This window comes from Rhagoletis zephyria, unplaced genomic scaffold (genome assembly GCF_001687245.7).
Source record: "Rhagoletis zephyria isolate East Lansing unplaced genomic scaffold, Rhagoletis_zephyria_1.1 Rzeph_scaffold_00894, whole genome shotgun sequence".
In the NCBI taxonomy this organism is placed as follows: Eukaryota; Metazoa; Arthropoda; class Insecta; order Diptera; family Tephritidae; genus Rhagoletis; species Rhagoletis zephyria.
This window is the reverse complement of record NW_016157978.1, coordinates 41,262-61,880: the sequence shown is the minus strand read 5'-3', so window position 1 is coordinate 61,880 and position 20,619 is coordinate 41,262. Positions and strand designations below refer to the sequence as shown.

At 34.4% G+C, this 20,619-nt stretch overlaps 1 protein-coding gene across 1 annotated transcript in view; it reads right to left on the bottom strand.

Moving 5' to 3' along the window:
• LOC108361966 (neuron derived neurotrophic factor nord) overlaps positions 1-14,733 on the bottom strand; it is a gene marked incomplete at its 3' end in the record, with an annotated part of 92,897 nt that extends 78,164 nt beyond the window's left edge. The window contains exon 1 of the mRNA XM_017614777.1: positions 14,243-14,733. Within this exon, the coding sequence (XP_017470266.1) occupies positions 14,243-14,547 (305 nt within the window). The remainder of the gene's footprint in view (positions 1-14,242) is intronic.
• Positions 14,734-20,619: the final 5,886 nt, after the last annotated feature.

Sequence of the window (20,619 nt, the reverse complement as noted above, 5' to 3'; positions counted from 1 at the left end):
TTAGTTATAATCAGGTACCCGGACTTTTTTAACAGTTTTAATAATATAGACTTTTATTTTTGGACTTTAACCAAAACCAAACTGAGGATGCGTTGCAATCCATAATCGACGCATAAAATAATTATTCTTTTGAATTTTTTTACTTTTGTTTGTTAAGTTTAGTCAGCGTAATTTAAATTTATACAACCCACAAAAACATCAATAAAAAAATAATTCTCTGCAAGAAACTACATCCATTTGATATACATAGGAAAGGAAACAATTTTTTCAATATTTGAGGCTTATGAATTCATGACGAAAAATTTGCCAAACAAGAACCCAAAAACTAGAATTTCATTCACATCTGGTTCACGGTATTATACTATGGCAACAAAAGAAGTCAAAGGTTTTCAACCAAGTTTCAATAGCTTTTAACACCTGTTTTATGCGAAAATGATGACTTTTTTAGCTGGTTAAGGACCAATAGTTTCAAAACATTTCAATTTTACTATATCCTATAAAATATGATAAATAGGGAGACGAAAAGGAAATATTTAAAGTTTTTTTAAAATCGCTGCACCATGCAGTGTTGCCAGGTCTTCGGCATGAAAAAACTTCCCTCTTGGTCTGAAAAAAAGTCATTTCCTACTCAAAAAACGCGTTTTTCTAATGTATACAGAATTGTTCTTTTTAAACTTTTATTATATACAAAGGTACATATGTACGTAAGGTATATTAAAATGTCATTTGCTCCGTCACATTAAAAATTTATTCTAAACTGGTTTGAGTCGTTAATATAAAACTCATTTTATACATACACTTGTCAAATCAGCTGATTAAGTCATCGATTTTGGCCATTTATTTTTTGTTTATTTAATGTTTATTATTTTTCCACGAAAGCCTAGCTCATTATATAATAAACAAAATATAAATCCACATTTCAAACTTTGTGCAAAAGTTATAAAAAATCTGCAAAATATCAGCTAGATTTTCAACTTTTTACTCAGATTTTTTAGAATTTTTTTGAGTATGCAGGTTGATAGCCCATCAAATTTCAGGGCAATAATATGCAAGTTTTAAGGTGCTAAAGAATCGCGTTGATTTTTAATATGTATATATATATATATATTCCTTGATTCAAATAATTCAAAATCAGTTCTACTTACAAGATTTAGTAACAGAGAAAAATTACTGGGAAGTTAAAAAACGTCATTTTAACACAAAAAACGTCCAAACGTCAACAGGATAAAAAAAAGCCTAATTGACGTTAAGAACGTCAACCTAGCAACGCTGGCAACATGTTCTCGATATCGTGATATATGTAGGGTGACCAGAATTTTTTAACAATCTAGGAGGACAAATTCTCCACATTGAAAACACAAAAACTTAACGTTGGAAAAGTTATCACATTTTCAATGAAAGCAATCTTTTTTACATGTTATTTACATGGAAAATTACAAATGCCCACCGACGCCTTTAAAAATTTAAATAAAAATTTTTCGAAATGGGAGAATTTCCTTCGCAGTAAACAGGTAATTTTAGGGCCATAAATTCGCTAAGTTAGTTAATTTGGATGACCCTTATGTATAACTATACAAGAATACTCGATTAAAGTAATGAGAATAAGTGGCAAAATTTCCCGGAAAACAGCCCAAAAAAGTCTGGATCAGCCGCTGGACCTGTGTTATTTTTGATTACGTACTTAAATGTGAAATAACACATTTTCTAAATTTTTTAAGCACATTTGCGCTCCAATGCAACGAACATACTTGTTTTAAGCCATCCTATAAATGCTTTTATCAAGATAAAAAATCTCCGCACACACAAATATTGCTACTGATAAAACGTATACATATCTGGCAAACAAAATGACACATGGTAGGCAATAATTTTCGCCTGTGAAGACGCGTCGTTAGCTAGTCTTGCTAAAAATTTATAAGTTTCTGTATTAAATTGGGGATGTACACATGTATAAACTTTTCCTTTCTTACTTGAAAAAAGTGCTAGTTTTGATTTCTGAACTGCTTTCGATAAAAATTAGAGACGCCAGCGATTTGCTCGAAATTCGCATGATAATTGGATCTGAATTACCAACAAATGGGGTAATTCGCTCTAAAAAATTTTGTATGGCGAATTATGAATGAGAGAGCGTTTACACTGTTCAAAATCACATGGGGTTAGTTGAATCAAGAGTTTACATCATTTAACTGAAACTTTAACAATGTAAACGCCTTTTAAATACAATGATTGTGTAATATTGGGAAATAATATTATTCTGAACGAAATTTTTTGAAAATTTCATCACTGCTATAAAACTTGAAAAGGAGGACAATGAGGACATTTTTGCTCAAAAGGAGGACACTGAAGTGTATTTTTGAGAGGGAAAAATCACGTTTGAGGAAGACAACCCTCCTCAAAGGAGGACGGTTGGTCTGCTTAAATATATGAGATGTTGCATACAGGCATCATTACATCTTTCCCGAGGTCAAAAAATAGATACTAAAAACTTCCAAAAAAACTATGTATTAGGCACATGGCAGTAATAATTTGCTTAATGTTCATGACATTATAATTAATTTTTTTCTTGTACGGCCCTTTTTTAAACTTTATTTAGTTTTTAGTTAAAGGATATGCGAATTATTAAAAACTATAAATAAAATTTGAACCAATCCCTGACAGTTAAAAAGGCTGCTTGATCAAGTTTTGGATTTACGAGTTTTCGCTATTATCTTAAAAACTAGTATGTCTTTTTAGCTATCTCAAAAGCTATAAATTAAAAAAAAAAAGGAACACGTAGGTGGATTGCGGGCTGAACTAGTACAGGGTAAAATTCAATAAGAAGGAAAAAATTGTAAAACTACGTGGGTACAGTATCCTAGTCGACGAGTACCTGATGTTAGGGCCTTTTATGGAACTTAGCGAAGACTACGAGAAACTGGTTATGTTATGAGAAGGCGTACTGATACGAAGCGATCCCCTTATATTGACTATGAAGAATAAAGCGAAATACGGCCTCTTTAACGCAGACCCAAGCGCATCTCCGAATGTTGTTGTAGAACAGCTTCGTTTGACGCAGTGGAAGGTCTGGTTTGTAATGCATTCTACTAAACAGTACCCATATCGCCACTGGAAGTGACAGAAGAATGGGATCCATTGAGGCGACTATACTTTTGCAGATTTGTGCTCGCTGCCGATGCCGAAGATGCATATTTCTTAAAAAATCTTTTGGACAGGTGAATCTAATTTCGACAAAAATGGTGTGACTAACTACCAATATGCAAACTATTGGGCTCCGAAAGACGAAGGCAACCCAAATGAATAAAAAGAGAACGAACTCTAGAAAAGACTCAGGCAGGAGCAAGAGAGCAAAGTAGATGTTATATTTTTTAGTATGTTTATGCGAGAGTGTATACCGTACTGCTGTTTCGATCACATTCTAATATACATACATATTTTATACTCAGGCAGGAGCTGTTTCGATCACATTCTAATATACATACATATTTTATACTAGAGATATTCTTTAATTTCGCATCATGTTACTAGGTATATTTATGAGATGGTCTTACTATCGTTTTTTCAGAGATTTGTGTTAGAGAATTTTCCTCTAATAACCCAACATACGACAGGTAGGTTGTTTAAACCCCCAAGATAAAAATTTTCTAATGCAGACCAATAGATAGATAGAACTATATATTTTTATTTACACTTATTGAGAAAAGGTGATCTTCTAAAATTATTTCAAACAAGGCTATATTCCAATATGGTTTATGTCACCCTATCTGTCAAAATTTATTACGAAAACCTGTCGTATGCCAGATTAATTGCTTGGCTTTACGAAAACCGACAATGGATATCTACCAGTCCACCAAGGAAGTCAAACAACCGAAGAGTTGGAAAACTCATAAAGATAATGGCCCGTAGTCATAGAGAAGTTAAAAAAAGGTTTAACGATTAAAAATGTGGTTTATAGTAATCACCATTCTAACTCTTTTATAGTCAACTTAAAAGGCATTTTATGGTAAATACAGAATTTTAACTTGAAAATAGCGACAACGTGATTTAAAAATGGTAAAATAGGGTTCTAAGTATTGCTTTGCGGTTGAAGTAGTATAGGCAGTAGCACCCATGTTCGGTCCCTACTCCGAGCGATTCCAAACAATGTTTTTTTAATTTTTATACTCGAGCGCACTTGTGCACAAGGGTATTATAACTTTGTTCACATAACGGTTGTTTGTAACAGGCAAAACGAATCGAGATAGATATAGACAAATGTATACATAAATGATCAGGATAAAAAAAGAAATCGATTAAGCGGTGACTGTCTGTCCGTCCGTCCGTCTGTGCACACGATAACTCGAGTAAAAATTAAGATATCGTAACGAAACTTGGTACGTGTACTTTTTTTGGGCGTAGGACGGATGGTATTGAAAATGGGTAAAATCGGACAATAACCACGCCTACCTCCCATATAACGGTAATTTTGAGAAATACGAAAACTGCGATATTTTAGTAAATACTGAAGATAATTCACTCAAAATTGATAATTACAATAATTTTTAGGCGAAAAATAAGAATATTATAAATTTTTGAAAAATGGGCGTAGCCACGCCCACTGCGCCCCCCACGCCAACCGCTACACCGATTTCTTCCAAACTTGGCACAGTTGTTGGCTTTGGTACATCATACCAAATGGCCGAAAATTTTTTAAATCGGACAATAACCACGCGCACATTCCATATAACGGTAATTTAGAGAAATACGAAATCTTCGATAAAGCAGTAAATATTAAAGCTAATTTATTCTAAATTGATGCTTGCAGCAATTCTTTACCAAGAAATACGCCCATGATAGAATTTTGGAAAATGGGCGTGGCACCGCCCACTTATGATCACATATACGTATCGCGGTAACCGTTCTAGCAATTTATACCAAACTCGGTACGGTTATTGTGCTTGCAACATAAAAGCAAAACGTTCAAAATTATTGAAATCGGACTAAAATTACCGCTTTTCATATAACGGTAAATTTTAGAAATGCTTGAAACTTCAATATTTCGAAATTTAAGGACGCTAGTTTACTCAAAATTGATAAACCCCGGATTACGATGTAGCGGTAGCTTTCGGAAAGGTGGAAAACATATATTTAATATTTGCGCCGGGTATTTAATGTTCGGATTGCCCGAACTTAAACATTCTTTCCTGACAGTGAGATTCGAGCCCACGACTTGCCGGCTGGCTAAATCCGCATTCTTACAGCGGACACAGGGTGAACGCACGATCCATAAAATAAAGGTCGCGCCATTCGCAGACCGCTAATGCAGCGTTTTTGCTGCATTTAAAATGCAACATTTAGCACTTTCGAACATATGTTTTCGAAGAGCGTTCATGCTATCGCATTTAGCAAATGTACATTGTACATTTACGCGAGTTCGAAATCGTATGCTTTTGACAAACAGCCGTGTTCCAGTCGCTTATTCGGATCCGTATCTATTACGATCAACTCTCAGGCAGAAGATAATGTGCAAAAACCCTACTGAAAAGGAAAAAATAAATTTTAAACCAAAAATTCAATACAAAAACTTGAATTGCTTTAACCATAACCGACCATTTGTTTGTGTATATATACATTTGCCGGTGCTGTTAATTAAAATTTCCTCACTTAATTAGGAAAGAAAACAAAGAGAGTTGATCACAAATTGATCCAGATTTCTATCAGCGTCACATCGATGTTGAATTTGCTTAACTTTTCTTTATCCAAATAATGTAAAACAATAAATGAAGTCTCGATCGGCGATCACTGAAACGCAGCTAGCCACTGTATACTCGAAAAAGCTATATTGCCACTTTTTCTCATTAAACGATGTTCGAATCGTGGAAATTTTGGAAGATCCCAGGGCTGCTTTTAGCATTTAGATTCTTAATGTAAAAATGGAGTTGCATTTAGGTGACGAATTTTGTATGGATAAATGTACATTTAGAGTAGCATTTAGAGCTAAATGCGCTAAATGTGCTTTTACGCGTAAGCAAAAACAGCCCATAACCCTCTCTTCGTCGATTTGACAGCATCAACCTAATCGCTGACGTCATAATATACTTTTGTTTACATTCACTGTTGCCAACTTGATGCTTTTCGCACCAAATTTAGTGGGTATTCAAAGCGCAAACATTTTTGAGTTTTTTGCGTGCGTTTTTGGTGCTTTTGTTTTTAGTTTGAAGACTTCAAATTAAAAAATCTTAAAAAAATGGAAGCAAAATTAATAGCAATCGTAAGTGTGCTAAGCAATTTTACAAAAATTTAAACCAAATCATGGCACAGTGACAATCATAAGTGACAACGAAATATTGCCAGAAGAAATCGACCGTTGTGCAAGAAACATTGATTTTTATTAATTTGAAACGGCATCCTTACAATAAAATTATGTATTCATATAAAGTCCATAAAATACACCAATAAAAATTTGGTGCGTTTTCAAATTATACTGCCTTTTGTTCGATGCTTCCTCTTTTTCTTTTCGAGTTCGTCTTGCTCTCGCATTCAGGTATATTTTGACGCACGGCCAGTTGCTCTCAGCTCGATTGGCGCAATCTTGTATTCTATCATTCTTGCGTCACCATCACCGTCAACGACGCTTCTGCGTCAAGTTACACACTATTCGTGCGACATTGCAGCCGAAAAATCATAAACTCGCTGATACTCTTTGCAAAATTTGCATTTTACTTTTTCACCTCTTCTGTTAGGTTTTCCTCCACTATTTTTTACATTTCGTTTTTCCATAAATATTAAAATTTTCACAAACTGAAAATTTTGTTATTTAAATATGTAAAGAAAACACTGAATAGTTGGCATTTGACGCCATCGGATAAGCAAAATTGAGAGTTGAGCTAATTAATGCGGCACCGTCACCGTCAGCTTATTCATGTAACTTACTTCATACAAATACACCGAATCAGCTTTTTTGACAACTGCCGGGGACGGTGACGCTGACGCAATGGACGTTATGTACTTTCACTTTAAGAGGTCTATGATCGACAAAACTTAAAAATCTATTCTAAACTTAAAACCTTAACTATGGGCCGATGAGTACAGATGAAAAACATACATATGTATATCAAGAAGCCGAGGAGAATTTTAGTAAAATAACTTCAAAACTGAGAGAGTTTTTTATAAAATAGTTAAAATTTAGGCAAAGTTTTAAGTACCGCTATCTCCAAAAGTGGAGTCAATCGGGCAAAACTTGGGACGCCATTGAATTTAGAAGGCTCCAATTAAGTACGAGCAACTATCAGAACCTTTGTCGAAAAAAAATTAATTTGATACCACGCTCGAAATATTCTGACTACAGGAAGGAGCATAATTAAGAGTAATAAATCAGGATGTTTAGACACTTCTAGAGAAAATTGGAAAATGCTTCAAGCATTTGACAGGTATATGTAACGTTGTAAGGACTAGCAGTTATAAAAAGATTTAGATCGTTTCGACGTATTTTCCAAATTTGCCTACCGAAAATTTTGAGAATTGTGAAAAGTATAATTACATACTTTTCGGTACTTTAGTTTTGTTATTTTTTAAAGCACACTTTAGTTACCAAATAAATATGAAGTGTACACACAAGTACTAATTGCACATAAAATTTAAAACCAGTATATCGATGGCTGAGTGGAAGATCGACCTATCTCGGCTGCCAGTTCGAAAACATTCTATCTCAAAAAACTTTTCAAGAACGCCCTATTTCAGAATTTTATTGAAAAACACCCTATCTCAAAATTCGGTTCAAAAAATATGCTGATATAGGGCGTTTTTGAAGCGGCAGCTGAGATAGGGCGTTTTTGAAACGAATTCTGAAATAGGTCGTACTTGAAAAGTTTTTTGAGATAGAATGTTTTCAAACTGGCAGCCGAGATAGGTCGATCTTCCACTCAGCCATCGATATGTTGTGCTTCAAAAGTTATGACAATTAATTTTTCACCTCTTAAAAATTAAAGAAAAAATTCACCTGTTTTTAATATTTTTTTTAACTAAAAGATCTTTGTAAAAATACGGCACTGCAAAAACATTCTGGCGAGATACCACACTGTGTATACTTCGAAATGAATTTTTGTGGATAAAAATATATAGTCTTTCTCTACCTCTCAGAAGTAAATACATGGTGTTTGTTAAAAGAGAAACTATTGCTAAAATCAACAAAAAGTGGCTGTCATAATAGGTCTATTCATAAACATTTCCAGCAAGTACTTACAGCGAGAGCATAAAAGGTACATAGAGTAGAATTTAATAGTAAAGAAAATTATCTGAAAAAGTTATTGAACGCAAAACTTGCAAAAACGTGCAATTTACGCCATTTTGACTTTCTGATGATTAAGGTATGGTGCGTTATGTATCCATATTTCCATTTCACTAATTTTGTTTTGAGTATGTTTTTATAAAATCTTCAGCCCTATCGGGGTATTAAGCTCTCGAACTCGCCCTATTTGAAATTTTTTGGGTTATTGAATGCATTTCCAGTAATAACTTGCAAGTACTGGTTAAAAGTTAAATTTTTTAGATATTGAACGGGTCTGGGAGTGTTTTCATATTCTCCAGACAAAATTATCCATCAGAAAAAATTCTGAGCATTCGTTATCAAAGAGACAAACTATTCAGAAACTTGAAATCTTTGAAACAGCTGATAATTTTCCCAGTTGTAATAGGTGGTACATTTGGCAATTCATTATCCGCTTGGAGCATTGTCCCCGTTTGGCATTGCTTACTATTGAATACTTTTGGACATAAAAAACATTTTTAACATATAAATGAACTGTCACGGAATGAATAAGTATTTTTCTCAAAATAGATACCACATCATGACGCATTCAAAAATAAATGGATCTCCTACAAACACACATCCTTGTTTTGAAAAAAAAAAAATTAAGTACATATAGATACAAATGTGCCTTTTAAACTAACCTATTTTCTTTTCAACTCTCAACTGACAAATTCAGCATTTTTATCTACTTTGGTTTTCTTACTTGCGAGTTTTCGCAGCTAAAAATTTTTCCAGCGAAAATTCGCTTATCTCAATGTCATTTTGCGGTCTAAATTTCCCATACTTTGCAAATTTTTTGGGTGTGAGAACGCAGAAACTGTTGAAGTTATTTACAATTTTAGATCATCAAAGCTCATGCGCTGGTGAGAGTCAAACTAAAAGTTTCGATTGAAATATTAATTTAAATTCCATACAAACCTCTATATAGATTTTCTATTTCTATTACTTTTTTTCAAAATAGCTACAAAAATATATAAAAAGCATAAAAAATATATAAAGGCCGAGTCCTTTCATTTCACATCTCCTATTTTCAATGCAGCGAACGGTGCGGATCTTCTAATTTCTGAAACAGGCGGCAAGCCTATTAAATAAAAAAATTTATATATGTAAATATATATATATTATATCAAATTATTGTTATTTGTGATAAAAAAGAAAAACGTGTTTTTTATTTTGAAAAAAAAAAAAGTTTTCTTAGAGGTCGCGCTGGTCGGTTTTTAATAAAAACGCTGATATTCTCATTTTTTTCATTTTCTTGACATGTTACATTTTCGGGAACTAGGTCCATTCTAACTGTCCAAGACAGGTGTGTAATTTAGGGAATGTTCCCCAATAATACCAGAGTAATTATATGCAAATAAAATTATAGTTCAAAAAACTAAAACCTCCCTATTATAATTGCCATTCGTACTGTCATCAGGTATGTACCTTGAGAATAGAAATCGCTGCATCTTTTAGGCGCATCAATATTACATAGTTACATCCGAGCTAATAAAAGGAAGGTAATAATAAAAACACATTTTTAGCTGCATTTTAACATGTCAAAAAACAAAAAAAATTAGAACATCACCGTTTTTATAAAAAACCGACCAGCGCGACCTCTAAAAATAAAAAAGTACGTGTCTCTTTTTTATCACAAATAACAAAATTCTGAAGTAGCGTTTATGAATTTCCAGAAAAGTGTGTTTTTATGAACCACTCTATATATATATTATATTATATATATATATATATATATATATATTGCACATCTGGAGACCCAAGTCCTTTCATTTAACGCGTAAATTTTTTGCGCATATCTTATAACTTTTAGCACAGCCCTGCAGGAAATTGAATTAGTTTGAAAGTAATTTATAAACTACTTTATTTTCAATTAGTAATTCTCACTATTTAACCTGCAACGAACTCATTTATTTAACATGGCGACGTCCTAGGAAGCAGTTAATTGCCTTTTCCTGCATGTAGTTTCAACTACTTTAAAATAAATTCGGCTTAAACAACTTCAAAGTCAGTATGATTCGTTTGAATACGCTTTCGTCCTGCATTTCACAGATGCTTTTTCATAACTACGAAAAACCGAAATTAAAAATTTAAAATTAAATGAGATTTGAACATGGACATTCTTGGCTGCGACCAATTTTAGCAAACATCTTTGCACCCTCAGGTTCAGCCAGACATGTAAATGTGCTTTCAAATGTTCAGTTTGAATTGTGTGCAAGCAGCAAGTCGACGGTCCGACTCTGCATTTAATTTCAACTGTCCTTAAATGAATTTGGTTTACACAACTTTAAAGTCAGTATGTTTCTTTTGAATACGCCTGCGTTGGACTTCACAGATGCTTTCAAAATTCCAAGGCACGAATTGTTTTTTTTAGCAAAAAGAGTATAAAAATTCGAAACATTGCATTTGTTTTATAGTCTTTCAATTAGTTGATAAAAAAAAAAAAATCACTTGTTTCCGTCAGGGAGGTGACAACACTCTTCTAAAAAATAAGACCTTGTTGCACATCTGAAGGCCAAGACGTTTCATTTGACGCCTCATTTTGGAAATTTGAAAGAACTGTGCAAATCTGTATGTGTATGAGATACTAGTTTTTAAATAGGCGGTGACCTTACTAAAAAAATAAAGACTTATTTCACATCTGGATCAAAACCTGATGTCATTAACAAAAAATGCTTCCACGTGTAATATCTAAGGTAATAATTTATAAATAGGGGGCAACGCCAATAAAAAAATAAAAGCTTATATCCTCTGAATGTATACCTAATTTTTCAGTCGAACGAACATTGAATATCTTATAATTTGTCAAAAAATTGCAACCCTGCTCAAAAAAAATATCAGTATTCCCCGCTTGCACTTCAAAAATTTTACAAGTTTTGTTTCAATTAACCGGGGAATCAATGAAGCATTGATATCTCTTTCTGATGGCACATTTTAACCAATAATGCGGGGAACCCAATTAACAGGGGGTCAATTAAGCGAGGAATACTGTACATTATTTACTAGAGGCCAACTCATTTTATTTGACACCTAATATTTTGTAAGAAATGATGAGAAAGATAATACCCCTTTTGATACAGATTGTCATAAAAAAAAAATCTCGTCTGATTCCATTCAGTAGTTTTCAAGATTAGTGTGTTCCAAGAATATCGACTTTCCTTTATACTACAAATTTAATAGTTCAGTTTTCCGTCTTTTCAGGTAGTTTTATTTTTTAGTTAGGTTTAAAACACATCAATAAAATAGGAATGCTTTTAAATGAAATTTAATGCATTTTAAATAAAGGGCACGAAATAACAATTTTGAAATATTATGGTTCAAACGACCACTGTCCGTCTTTCTAATGCCAAACAGGCAACAAAGTATCTCTGCGCGTAACATTCTTAAATAAATTCAAAAAGGGTGTTTAGTGCATCGGGTATCATTTATGTATATATGTGGAAAATAGAATTAGTTTGTTGCCCATTAATGCAGAAAATCTTCTTTTAGCAGTATCCAACCGGATAGTTGGAAAACCCAAAGACGGCCGGACAAATCGGATTCCGGATGTCTAGCGGATAACCGGCACATGCCTAATTTTAATCAAATAAAAGTCTCAAGCGCGACTTTAGTTGCTGGGAATATTGCTTCTCCTAGTTGTTTGCGCCGTGTTGGCTCACGTCTTTCGGCAGTTTTTCAAATTCAATTGCCTCTGTTGTCCGCGGCAGCACAGCTGCGTATACTTGTGCGCCCATTGATGTGTCAAAACGAAAGATTGCCGAAAGGAGCAACAACCATCCGATTTATGTTGCACGTTACAAAAATTATTACTTTCGGTTTCTCGTTGCGGGAAAAGTTTTTACTGTCTAAAGTTTTCACTGCTTTTTTGAACACTGCGCCATTGACAAGAAACCACAAAACGTGTGGATCATAGATGAAAAACTTTCAATTGCTGCNTGTCAAAACGAAAGATTGCCGAAAGGAGCAACAACCATCCGATTTATGTTTCACGTTACAAAAATTATTACTTTCGGTTTCTCGTTGCGGGAAAAGTTTTTACTGTCTAAAGTTTTCACTACTTTTTTTGAACACTGCGCCATTGACAAGAAACCACAAAACGTGTGGATCATAGATGAAAAACTTTCAATTGCTGCAACTTAATGTGTAGCCTCACAAAAAATCCTCATATCCTCTTAGTTCGTTCCTCAACTTTTCTGGCAAAAATCTGAAAAGTGTCAAAATGTAAGAACGTGAGAAAAATGTGTCCCCTAAAATTAGCTATGTATTTCAAACATAAAATATTCATTAAAAATGGAAAATACGAATAATAATAATGAGGAAAGTGGAATAATCCCGGCATTTTTGCAATGTTGCCTGACTGTCGTAGAAGAAACGAAAAAAGTGTAAATTTGTGTGAAACNATGAGGAAAGTGGAATAATCCCGGCATTTTTGCAATGTTGCCTGACTGTCATAGAAGAAACGAAAAAAGTGCAAATTTGTGTGAAAGATTTTCTAGAAGATTTTCTGAAAATCTTGTAAGACTTCAAGCGTTTATCTTTTTGAGATATCTTTTTAATTTATTTTATTAAACTTTCCAGATATTATATCATTCGTTATACTACTACTACTGTATTTTTAAACATATTCAGGCTTTCACCTGATACCATTATTATGAAAGCAATAGCTTTATACTACAGTTTAGTGGGGAGATTCTGTAACGAGCAGTGCAGGGACTTTACCATTTAATTGGTAGGTATACCAACTTTTTGGCTGTACTATATCTTCTACCATTTTTACCAACAAAGGCTCAAAATCTACCGCTAAAAAGAGATTTAAATGAACGCAGTGTATGTATATTTTGTCATCGAACACACCTAAAATAAAAGTAAAAAGTTAACTCCNCGAGCAGTGCAGGGACTTTACCATTTAATTGGTAGGTATACCAACTTTTTAGCTGTACTATATCTTCTACCATTTTTACCAACAAAGGCTCAAAATCTACCGCTATTTTCCGGAAATAAAAAAGAGATTTAAATGAACGCAGTGTATGTATATTTTGTCATCGAACACACCTAAAATAAAAGTAAAAAGTTAACTCTGACCATAACCAATTTAAAAGTGAAATTGCATCTTTATCAGCTGTTTATGCATGTAAATATTTTTCGTTTGCAATACGTTTTTTATAAATTAAAATTTTAATATAATTAATAATTAAAAAACTTTGAAATGGAGATATGTAATTGTTTGAGTTCTTGTTTAAATTAATACAGGGCCCGAATTACGGAATACGTGATGGAATTAAATCCGAATCGAAAATCTTTTTGAGATAATCTCAATGAGATTACGGCATTTGATGGCGAGCTCGCTTTTTCAATTTATATTGTATTTGGGAGAAAACAGCTATAATTTTATTTCATTCGATTCGAGTCGAGTTTCATTCGACCACGAATGCCATGATTCGGCCCAGTATTATTTATATTTATATTTTTTTGGTGAATGTTTTATTGGCATGAAATTAATTTTTTGTTCTTTTATAAAAAAAGACAATTATCCCAACGTTATAGCAGGAATACAGAAACAAAAATTACACCAACTAAGTATGCATAATTAAGTAAGAATTACACATATATCATTTTGACATTGAGAACCACCGAGGCGAAAACTCAGCTGCCCCGATAACACCACCTTATTTCTTTTAAAAAAATCTACCAACTTCTACAATTTTTTGTATTTTAAATCTACCAATAATCTACTTATTTCTTTTAAAAAATCTAACAACTTCTACCATTTTTTGTATGTAAAATCTACACATATAAATTTTTTCGAAGTCCGTGCACTTGTAACGAGTTAGCTTGTTAACTTTGTCGACCTTCATCAAACACGCCGCAACGTTGTGATAGCAATCCGAAATGGTCGCTAAATCGTTACAACATATCCTCCCAGGTGTAGGTAATGTAGTAACAAAGTTCTTTACTTACCTTTTTTTCTGATGACTGTCAAATGCGATATTAGCCGGTACATCCAGTTCCAGATCCTCAACATCATCAATGGCTTTGGCAATAGCTTGAAATTTTCGCGCGGAACAACGATTGCCTCCATTGTCGGCGCCATATGCACGCTCCGCTAAATTATTGGCCAACACTCCGTTAAAGTCGTCTATGGCAGAGAAAATTTCTGCTCCCACAAAGCAGCGCGACAACGATGCGCTTACAGTGAACAGGAGCAAAAAGTGGCGTATCACATCAACAACCGGTGGAGTGCCAGCAGTTTGGCCTGGCACCATTTTAGAAGGATCGACCTCCGTAATTTCAGCGCAAAAGTTCAAATTAGTTGCAACCCTCTGTTCGCAAATGTAATTTACGCACTTTGTGGATCAGTAAAATTGCATTTAGGCACTGGTTTCACAAAAAGGCAAATTAAAATGCCGATTTTTTCCGCATCAGCAAACAATAAAGCAGAGTTTCTGCAGGATTAGTGCAGCGAATTTCAAAGCTAGCATTTGCCTTCAATTAGATAAGTGTGTGCTCATGTTAGTGGAGATGTGTGCATGTGTCCATCGCTTTAATTGCCAACAATTGATTTGGTAGCTGTCAAATGGTGGCGTTGTCCATTTTTTGACAACTTCTTTTGTTGGGAATGAATTACAGGCAGTTAACGAGAATCAAATGCGTCTCTGCAATTTTCTCTCTTCCCCTACAGCTTTTTTTTTGTCAAAGTAACGACTCATGATTATTCCCCGAATTGTTAGATTAACTAATTGGCTCCACATGCAAATTGGTTTCGCAAGTTCAAATTGCCCAAAAGATTTAATTGGCTCTTTTCGTTTTAATTGGCAAATTTGGAATTTTGTTGCAACGAAGGGAGGACAAAAGTGGAAAGTGCAAGTGGAGTATTTTATTTAACATGCAAAAAACACAAATTCAATTTGAATTTTGATTTGGATTAATTCACTAAATTTTCGAAGAATAAAATTTCTGTAGAATTTAACAGTTTTGAAAAGAATTTTGCGGAGTTCCACTGGAAATCTGGGATTACACGCTTTGTACATTTGTACAGATTTGTACATTTTGGCAGTCAGAGAGTGGTATTGTCTACATATTTGTATCGAACTCAATCAGCTCAATAAAAAAATTTCAAAACAACCCCACACTGTTGCCAACAAAATGTACATATCTGTACAAATATAGAAATCGAATCGTGTGATCCCTGCTTAAGGGTTAATTTTTAAGACAATTTTGCATTTTACAAAACTGCAAAAACGGTTGTGTATTTTTTATACCCGAGCGCACCCGAGGGTCACAAGGGTACAATAACTTTGCTCACAATGATGTCAGCTTTTGTCCTTATGAAGACATCCACCAGCCGGGCAGAGGCACCTTCCCCATTAAGGGTTTGGATATTCCAGATGCATGCCCTCAAATTCAATTTAAACGTTTGCCGTGGTCGTAATCAAAAGAGACGGTCTTATCCGAGGCCTCTGGAAGCAGTTTTTACGTGGCGGGTCCTAAGCCCAGCGGGGCGGGGTAGTTTCCCAAACGAATACACGTTTATATAGCGAGCAGCTTACTCCAAGACACTCGCCCCTTTAAACAGAAGAATTCGTAGTGGCCTCACCGAAGCTCCTTCTCTTTTTGCTGTGCCCCAAGGCTCCACTCGGTTTGTTTCCGGCATCTCACACATGAGTACACGAACGACGACCGAGATCTGCCACTTTTTTGAGCATCTACCACTCAAGGTCTGAAATGTACCCCATATTCGCATTTTTGAGTAGTTTTATTTTTGCTTGATATAATTTTCTTAATTTTACACGATATGGTAACAAGAATGATATAATTCAAGATTCCGCATTCCCGGCGACGATGAAATTTCTTAAGTAAAAGTAAACAAAGCCGAATGGGAGGATGAAATAAACTGTAAAATAGTAAATTTTCTCAGTAATCAATTTTTTGACAGGAAACGCCACTATATATATGATTTATAAAAAGAATTAATAATAGCGAAAATGTTAAAAACCGGCGATTTTTGTGAAAGTATTAGTAAATTTAAGTGCATATAAGGTTTCTGAGGCGTTGTTTACTTTTTCTTTCTGTTTCTGGAACGTGCCATATTTGTTCGCTACTTCGTGATGTGGTAAAAAGAAAAGCTGGAAGTACTCCGCAAGGTTGCAGAAATCTCTTAAAATATGTTCAAAAATATCTTAATATGGAAGGAACTGCTTTACACTGTGAAGGAAAAAAATTGCCAAAACTCAACGCAATTTTTAGCAACTTCAATGTTACACTTTATTATACTAAAATACAATTTTTTTAGAGTCTGATTAAAAAGTTTGCCTTTTAGGTGAAATCTTGCAGAATTTTTTTAATTTTTCTACAAAGTTTGATTCAAATCCAGAGATCTACCACATTTTTTTTAAATCTACCACATTTTTGCCCAGATTCTACCACACAGAATTTTTTTAAAGTCCGATTACTGACGAGGACGCAAGAGTCGGGATTTAGTATAGCCGTGCAGCTTACTCCAAGACACTCACCCCTTGCAGCCGCACCTGCTGGTGAATATACGCTACAGACCTCAGTGAACCTTTAAACAGAAGAATTCGGAGTGGCCTCACCGAAGTTCCTTCTCTTTTTGCTGTGCCCCAAGGCTCCACTCGGTTTATTTCCGGCATCTCGCACATGAGTGCACGAACGCCGCGCAGGAGTCGGGATTGAGTATAGCCGTGCAACTGTTACTACATTCCCAGTGACAACACCACATTGCACCGCAGCGCGCCGCTTTACCAACCCCTTCCAAACTCGGTACAAATATTGTTTAGGATTTAACACAGGGACTCGCTTAAAATTTTTGAAATCGGCCATTAACCATGCCCACCTCCGTTACTACGGTAAATTTCAGAACTTTCCATTTCTCTGAGGATAAAGTCGAATAACTCATTAAATAAAAAACTTAGAATGTGCTTTTGTTTTGTAACTCTCTAAATAAATGAGTGCACCACTAAAACAGGTGACTGAAGCTTTATGTTTCCTTTAAATCAATGTACATGAAGGAATCATCTTGCTGTACATTTGCATTAAAATTTAAAACTTGGATATTTAATAATTGGCTGAGAGTTCCACGTTTTCGTCGAAGGCTTCAGCTAAAAAATTTGAAACCATAAACTGTAAATTTCAGAGATGCTTTAAACTTCGATATTCCGAAATTTAAGCACACTTATTTACTCAAAATTTATACTCACAATAAGCCCTTGAAAAGAAGTAACATTACTATGGAATTGGGCGTGATACCGCCCACTTTTAACTATGTAAGTTTATTTCATTAAGTCTGACTGAAGATACTAGCGAAGATGAATGAAATACTTGTTTATATCTGCCTTTCTGATTGCCTTTTAAAGCCTCTTTACTTTTGCCTTTGTCGTTGTTTCTTTTGTTATCCACATATGTGTATACTCATCAGTACCATTATCTTTGCCTATATCGTTGTCTTTGCCTTTTTTATCTCCTCCGCCGGTGCGTCCAACGCAATCGTTCGTTTTCTGCCCACGCATTCACGTTTAAACTTCTAAAGATATATCACCAGAAAATACTGAAAATTCGCTTAAGATAATATGCTCTTTAAAATACAATAAAATTCAATTTTTATATACAGTACTAGCAGACCCGGCGAACTTCGATCAGCCCAAAATTCATTTTTTTATCAAAACATGTTCACCAACTATTAACGTTGACAACATCCAGTGGCACATTTATCTGCTCCACTTATGGTTTTGTGGTCGACGGAAGGTATATCTTCCATTGCAGTATTAAATAACCTAACGAAAGCATTATATCCGTGAAGAGGTTCTTGCGATTCTCCAATGATCTGGCGTTTGAAACCACGGTTAATACCACAACTGTGGGTTTGTTGTATTTCGTTCAATTATTAGATATTATAATTGATATTGTAATGAAGTTCATTGGCAAAGGATGACGAAAAGTTCTAATTAAGCTTCAACGAGTACAAAATGCTTAATTTATTACTAACTTAATTTTAATTTAACTAACGAACAATGTTTTATATTTGTTTTACCTAATGGAGTTGTTATAAATCAATACTTTCAATTAATTAACAACTAAGCGATGAACAATATTTCTCGTCAATCTTTCTTTGTTAAAACAAATAGATTCGATGGTTTTCCAACACGTGAGCATGCAACATATAGCTGTCCATTGGAGAAACATGGATTCTCTAAGTCCAAGCTGCAAATAGACATTGTCTGCCCTTGCGACGTATTTATTGTGATCGCGAAAGCCAAGCGTATCGGAAATTGTAGCCTCTTGTAAGGTATTGTAGATTCTGATGGTATCATAGGTATTCGAGGTAACAGGACGACTTCTCCTTTAAACTTTGCAGTCAGTATCATTGCTTCAAGCACGTTTCCGGTAATTCGTGTACCTTTGCATGGCTTTGGTGGATTTAAGTTGCGCAAAAGAATGACTGGTGAATCAATTTTCAGTCGAAGTTTGTGTGGCGGCATTCCAAGATCTATACATACAGTATTGGACATATCTATAGCACCCCCCTTTCAAAGCGATATTGTTTGCCACTTATGNGAAATCGGTTGACGTGGTCCAAAGTTATGCGGTAACATACATAAAAAAAAAAAATAAAAAAAAAATATTCCGACGAACTGATAACCTCCTCCTTTTTTGGAAGTCGGTTAATAAATAAACATGAGTGGCAAACAATATCACTTTGAAATGGGGGTGCTATTGTATTGGCCAATACTGTATATAAACCTTGGCGACATTCCTGACATATCCAGAGAATTCAAAAATTCAATCGGAAAATTGACGGTCTCGTTTTCATCAATAGTGGTGTCGATTGACTTAAAATTCATCAGATTGTCTGGCAACGAATTTTGTATTTGACTGTTAAGTTCGTTAACATCAACATTTTTTGCTGCTAAAATTACACGAATATCTGGAAATACACTATCAATTAGTTCGTTTTTTTTTAATTAACAACAGAGCAGAAGTTGGCTGGTAATTCGATACATTGCGTATTTGGATGCAGTTCGATTTTACCGTTACCAATATCCAGTAATTGATTAGAAAATACTCGTACCAATGGATTATTATGCAATTGTACTCGCATGTTTATCGCCAATCGAATTGTTTCAACGTTTTTCCATTTTAATGATTGTTTCAAACATGCGCTAATCTCATCAGTAGAGCTGTAACACTATCGATAGTCATCCCAAAATTTTAAAATGCATTGACGAAGCTATTTATATAAACTTTTTAGTTTTATTTCGTTCCTGAAGAATTAGCTAATTGTTATATAGCGATTTTCAGTAATTTTGTCCTTTCTCTTTGATTTTTAAAATATTTTAAACATATATTATAAAAACCTAAAATTCCCAATCGTAGAAAAACAAATTGCTTGTAAACGTAAAGAAAACTGTATGTATTACAAAAAACTTTCATCAGTCCAACTCCGGCTACGCCACAGTATTTTTGCATAGAACTCACTCCAAAATTTACGGAAAAGTCCATATTTCAAGCGTGTGCTACAAGAACCCAAATCATTGTACAAACAGCCGAACCGTACCACGACTTCTCCATGATTATTTATTCATCAAAGTATCAAATGGAAATACAAGAATCTCCAAAATGTGACTAGCCCTGGCTTATATCAATAGTTTCTTCCATCGACACAGAATCACTAACACCATAGCATGGTTTCAAAAAGATATTCAAACAGTTTTTTTTTTTTAAATTTAATTACACCCGATTTACATAATTCGAGTACTTTAAAGCAATTCTGGTTCGTTCTTTTGCGTTTGCGTTGCGTTTTGCGTTTTCTATTTACTTTTACACCACAGCTTGGCAGCGTCTGCCCGGCGGGCGACTGAGCGGCGTATTCGCGTATACATACACGCTCTACTTCCCTACAGTCTTGCCGTTTTAGGCCTTTGGTGGATAGATTTAGCTACCACATCAGTGTTGGCATTTTTGGTACAATTGTAACATATTGTACAATTCTGTGATGAATACTATTAATATATAGCTCTGAAAACTCACTACGGATAAATTTTTTATTCCTTTCTTGTCTTCGGCTACTCGTTTTTGCCTTTGTAAGTTTTGAAATCTTATTAAAACAAAATGTCGAAATCAGCTGCATATAAAAACAATGGCGCATATTCATAGTCATATTTAGTACTCAACTAAGTCGAAGCTATTCTAAGTCACAACTAAAGCTATTCATAGTCGCCTTAGTTTCGACTTTTCTGGCTAAGTACCAACTTAAAATTTAGTTTCGGCTGCAGCTGCAACTAAGTCGTAACTAGGAAGAAGTATTTTATCAAATTAAGGGA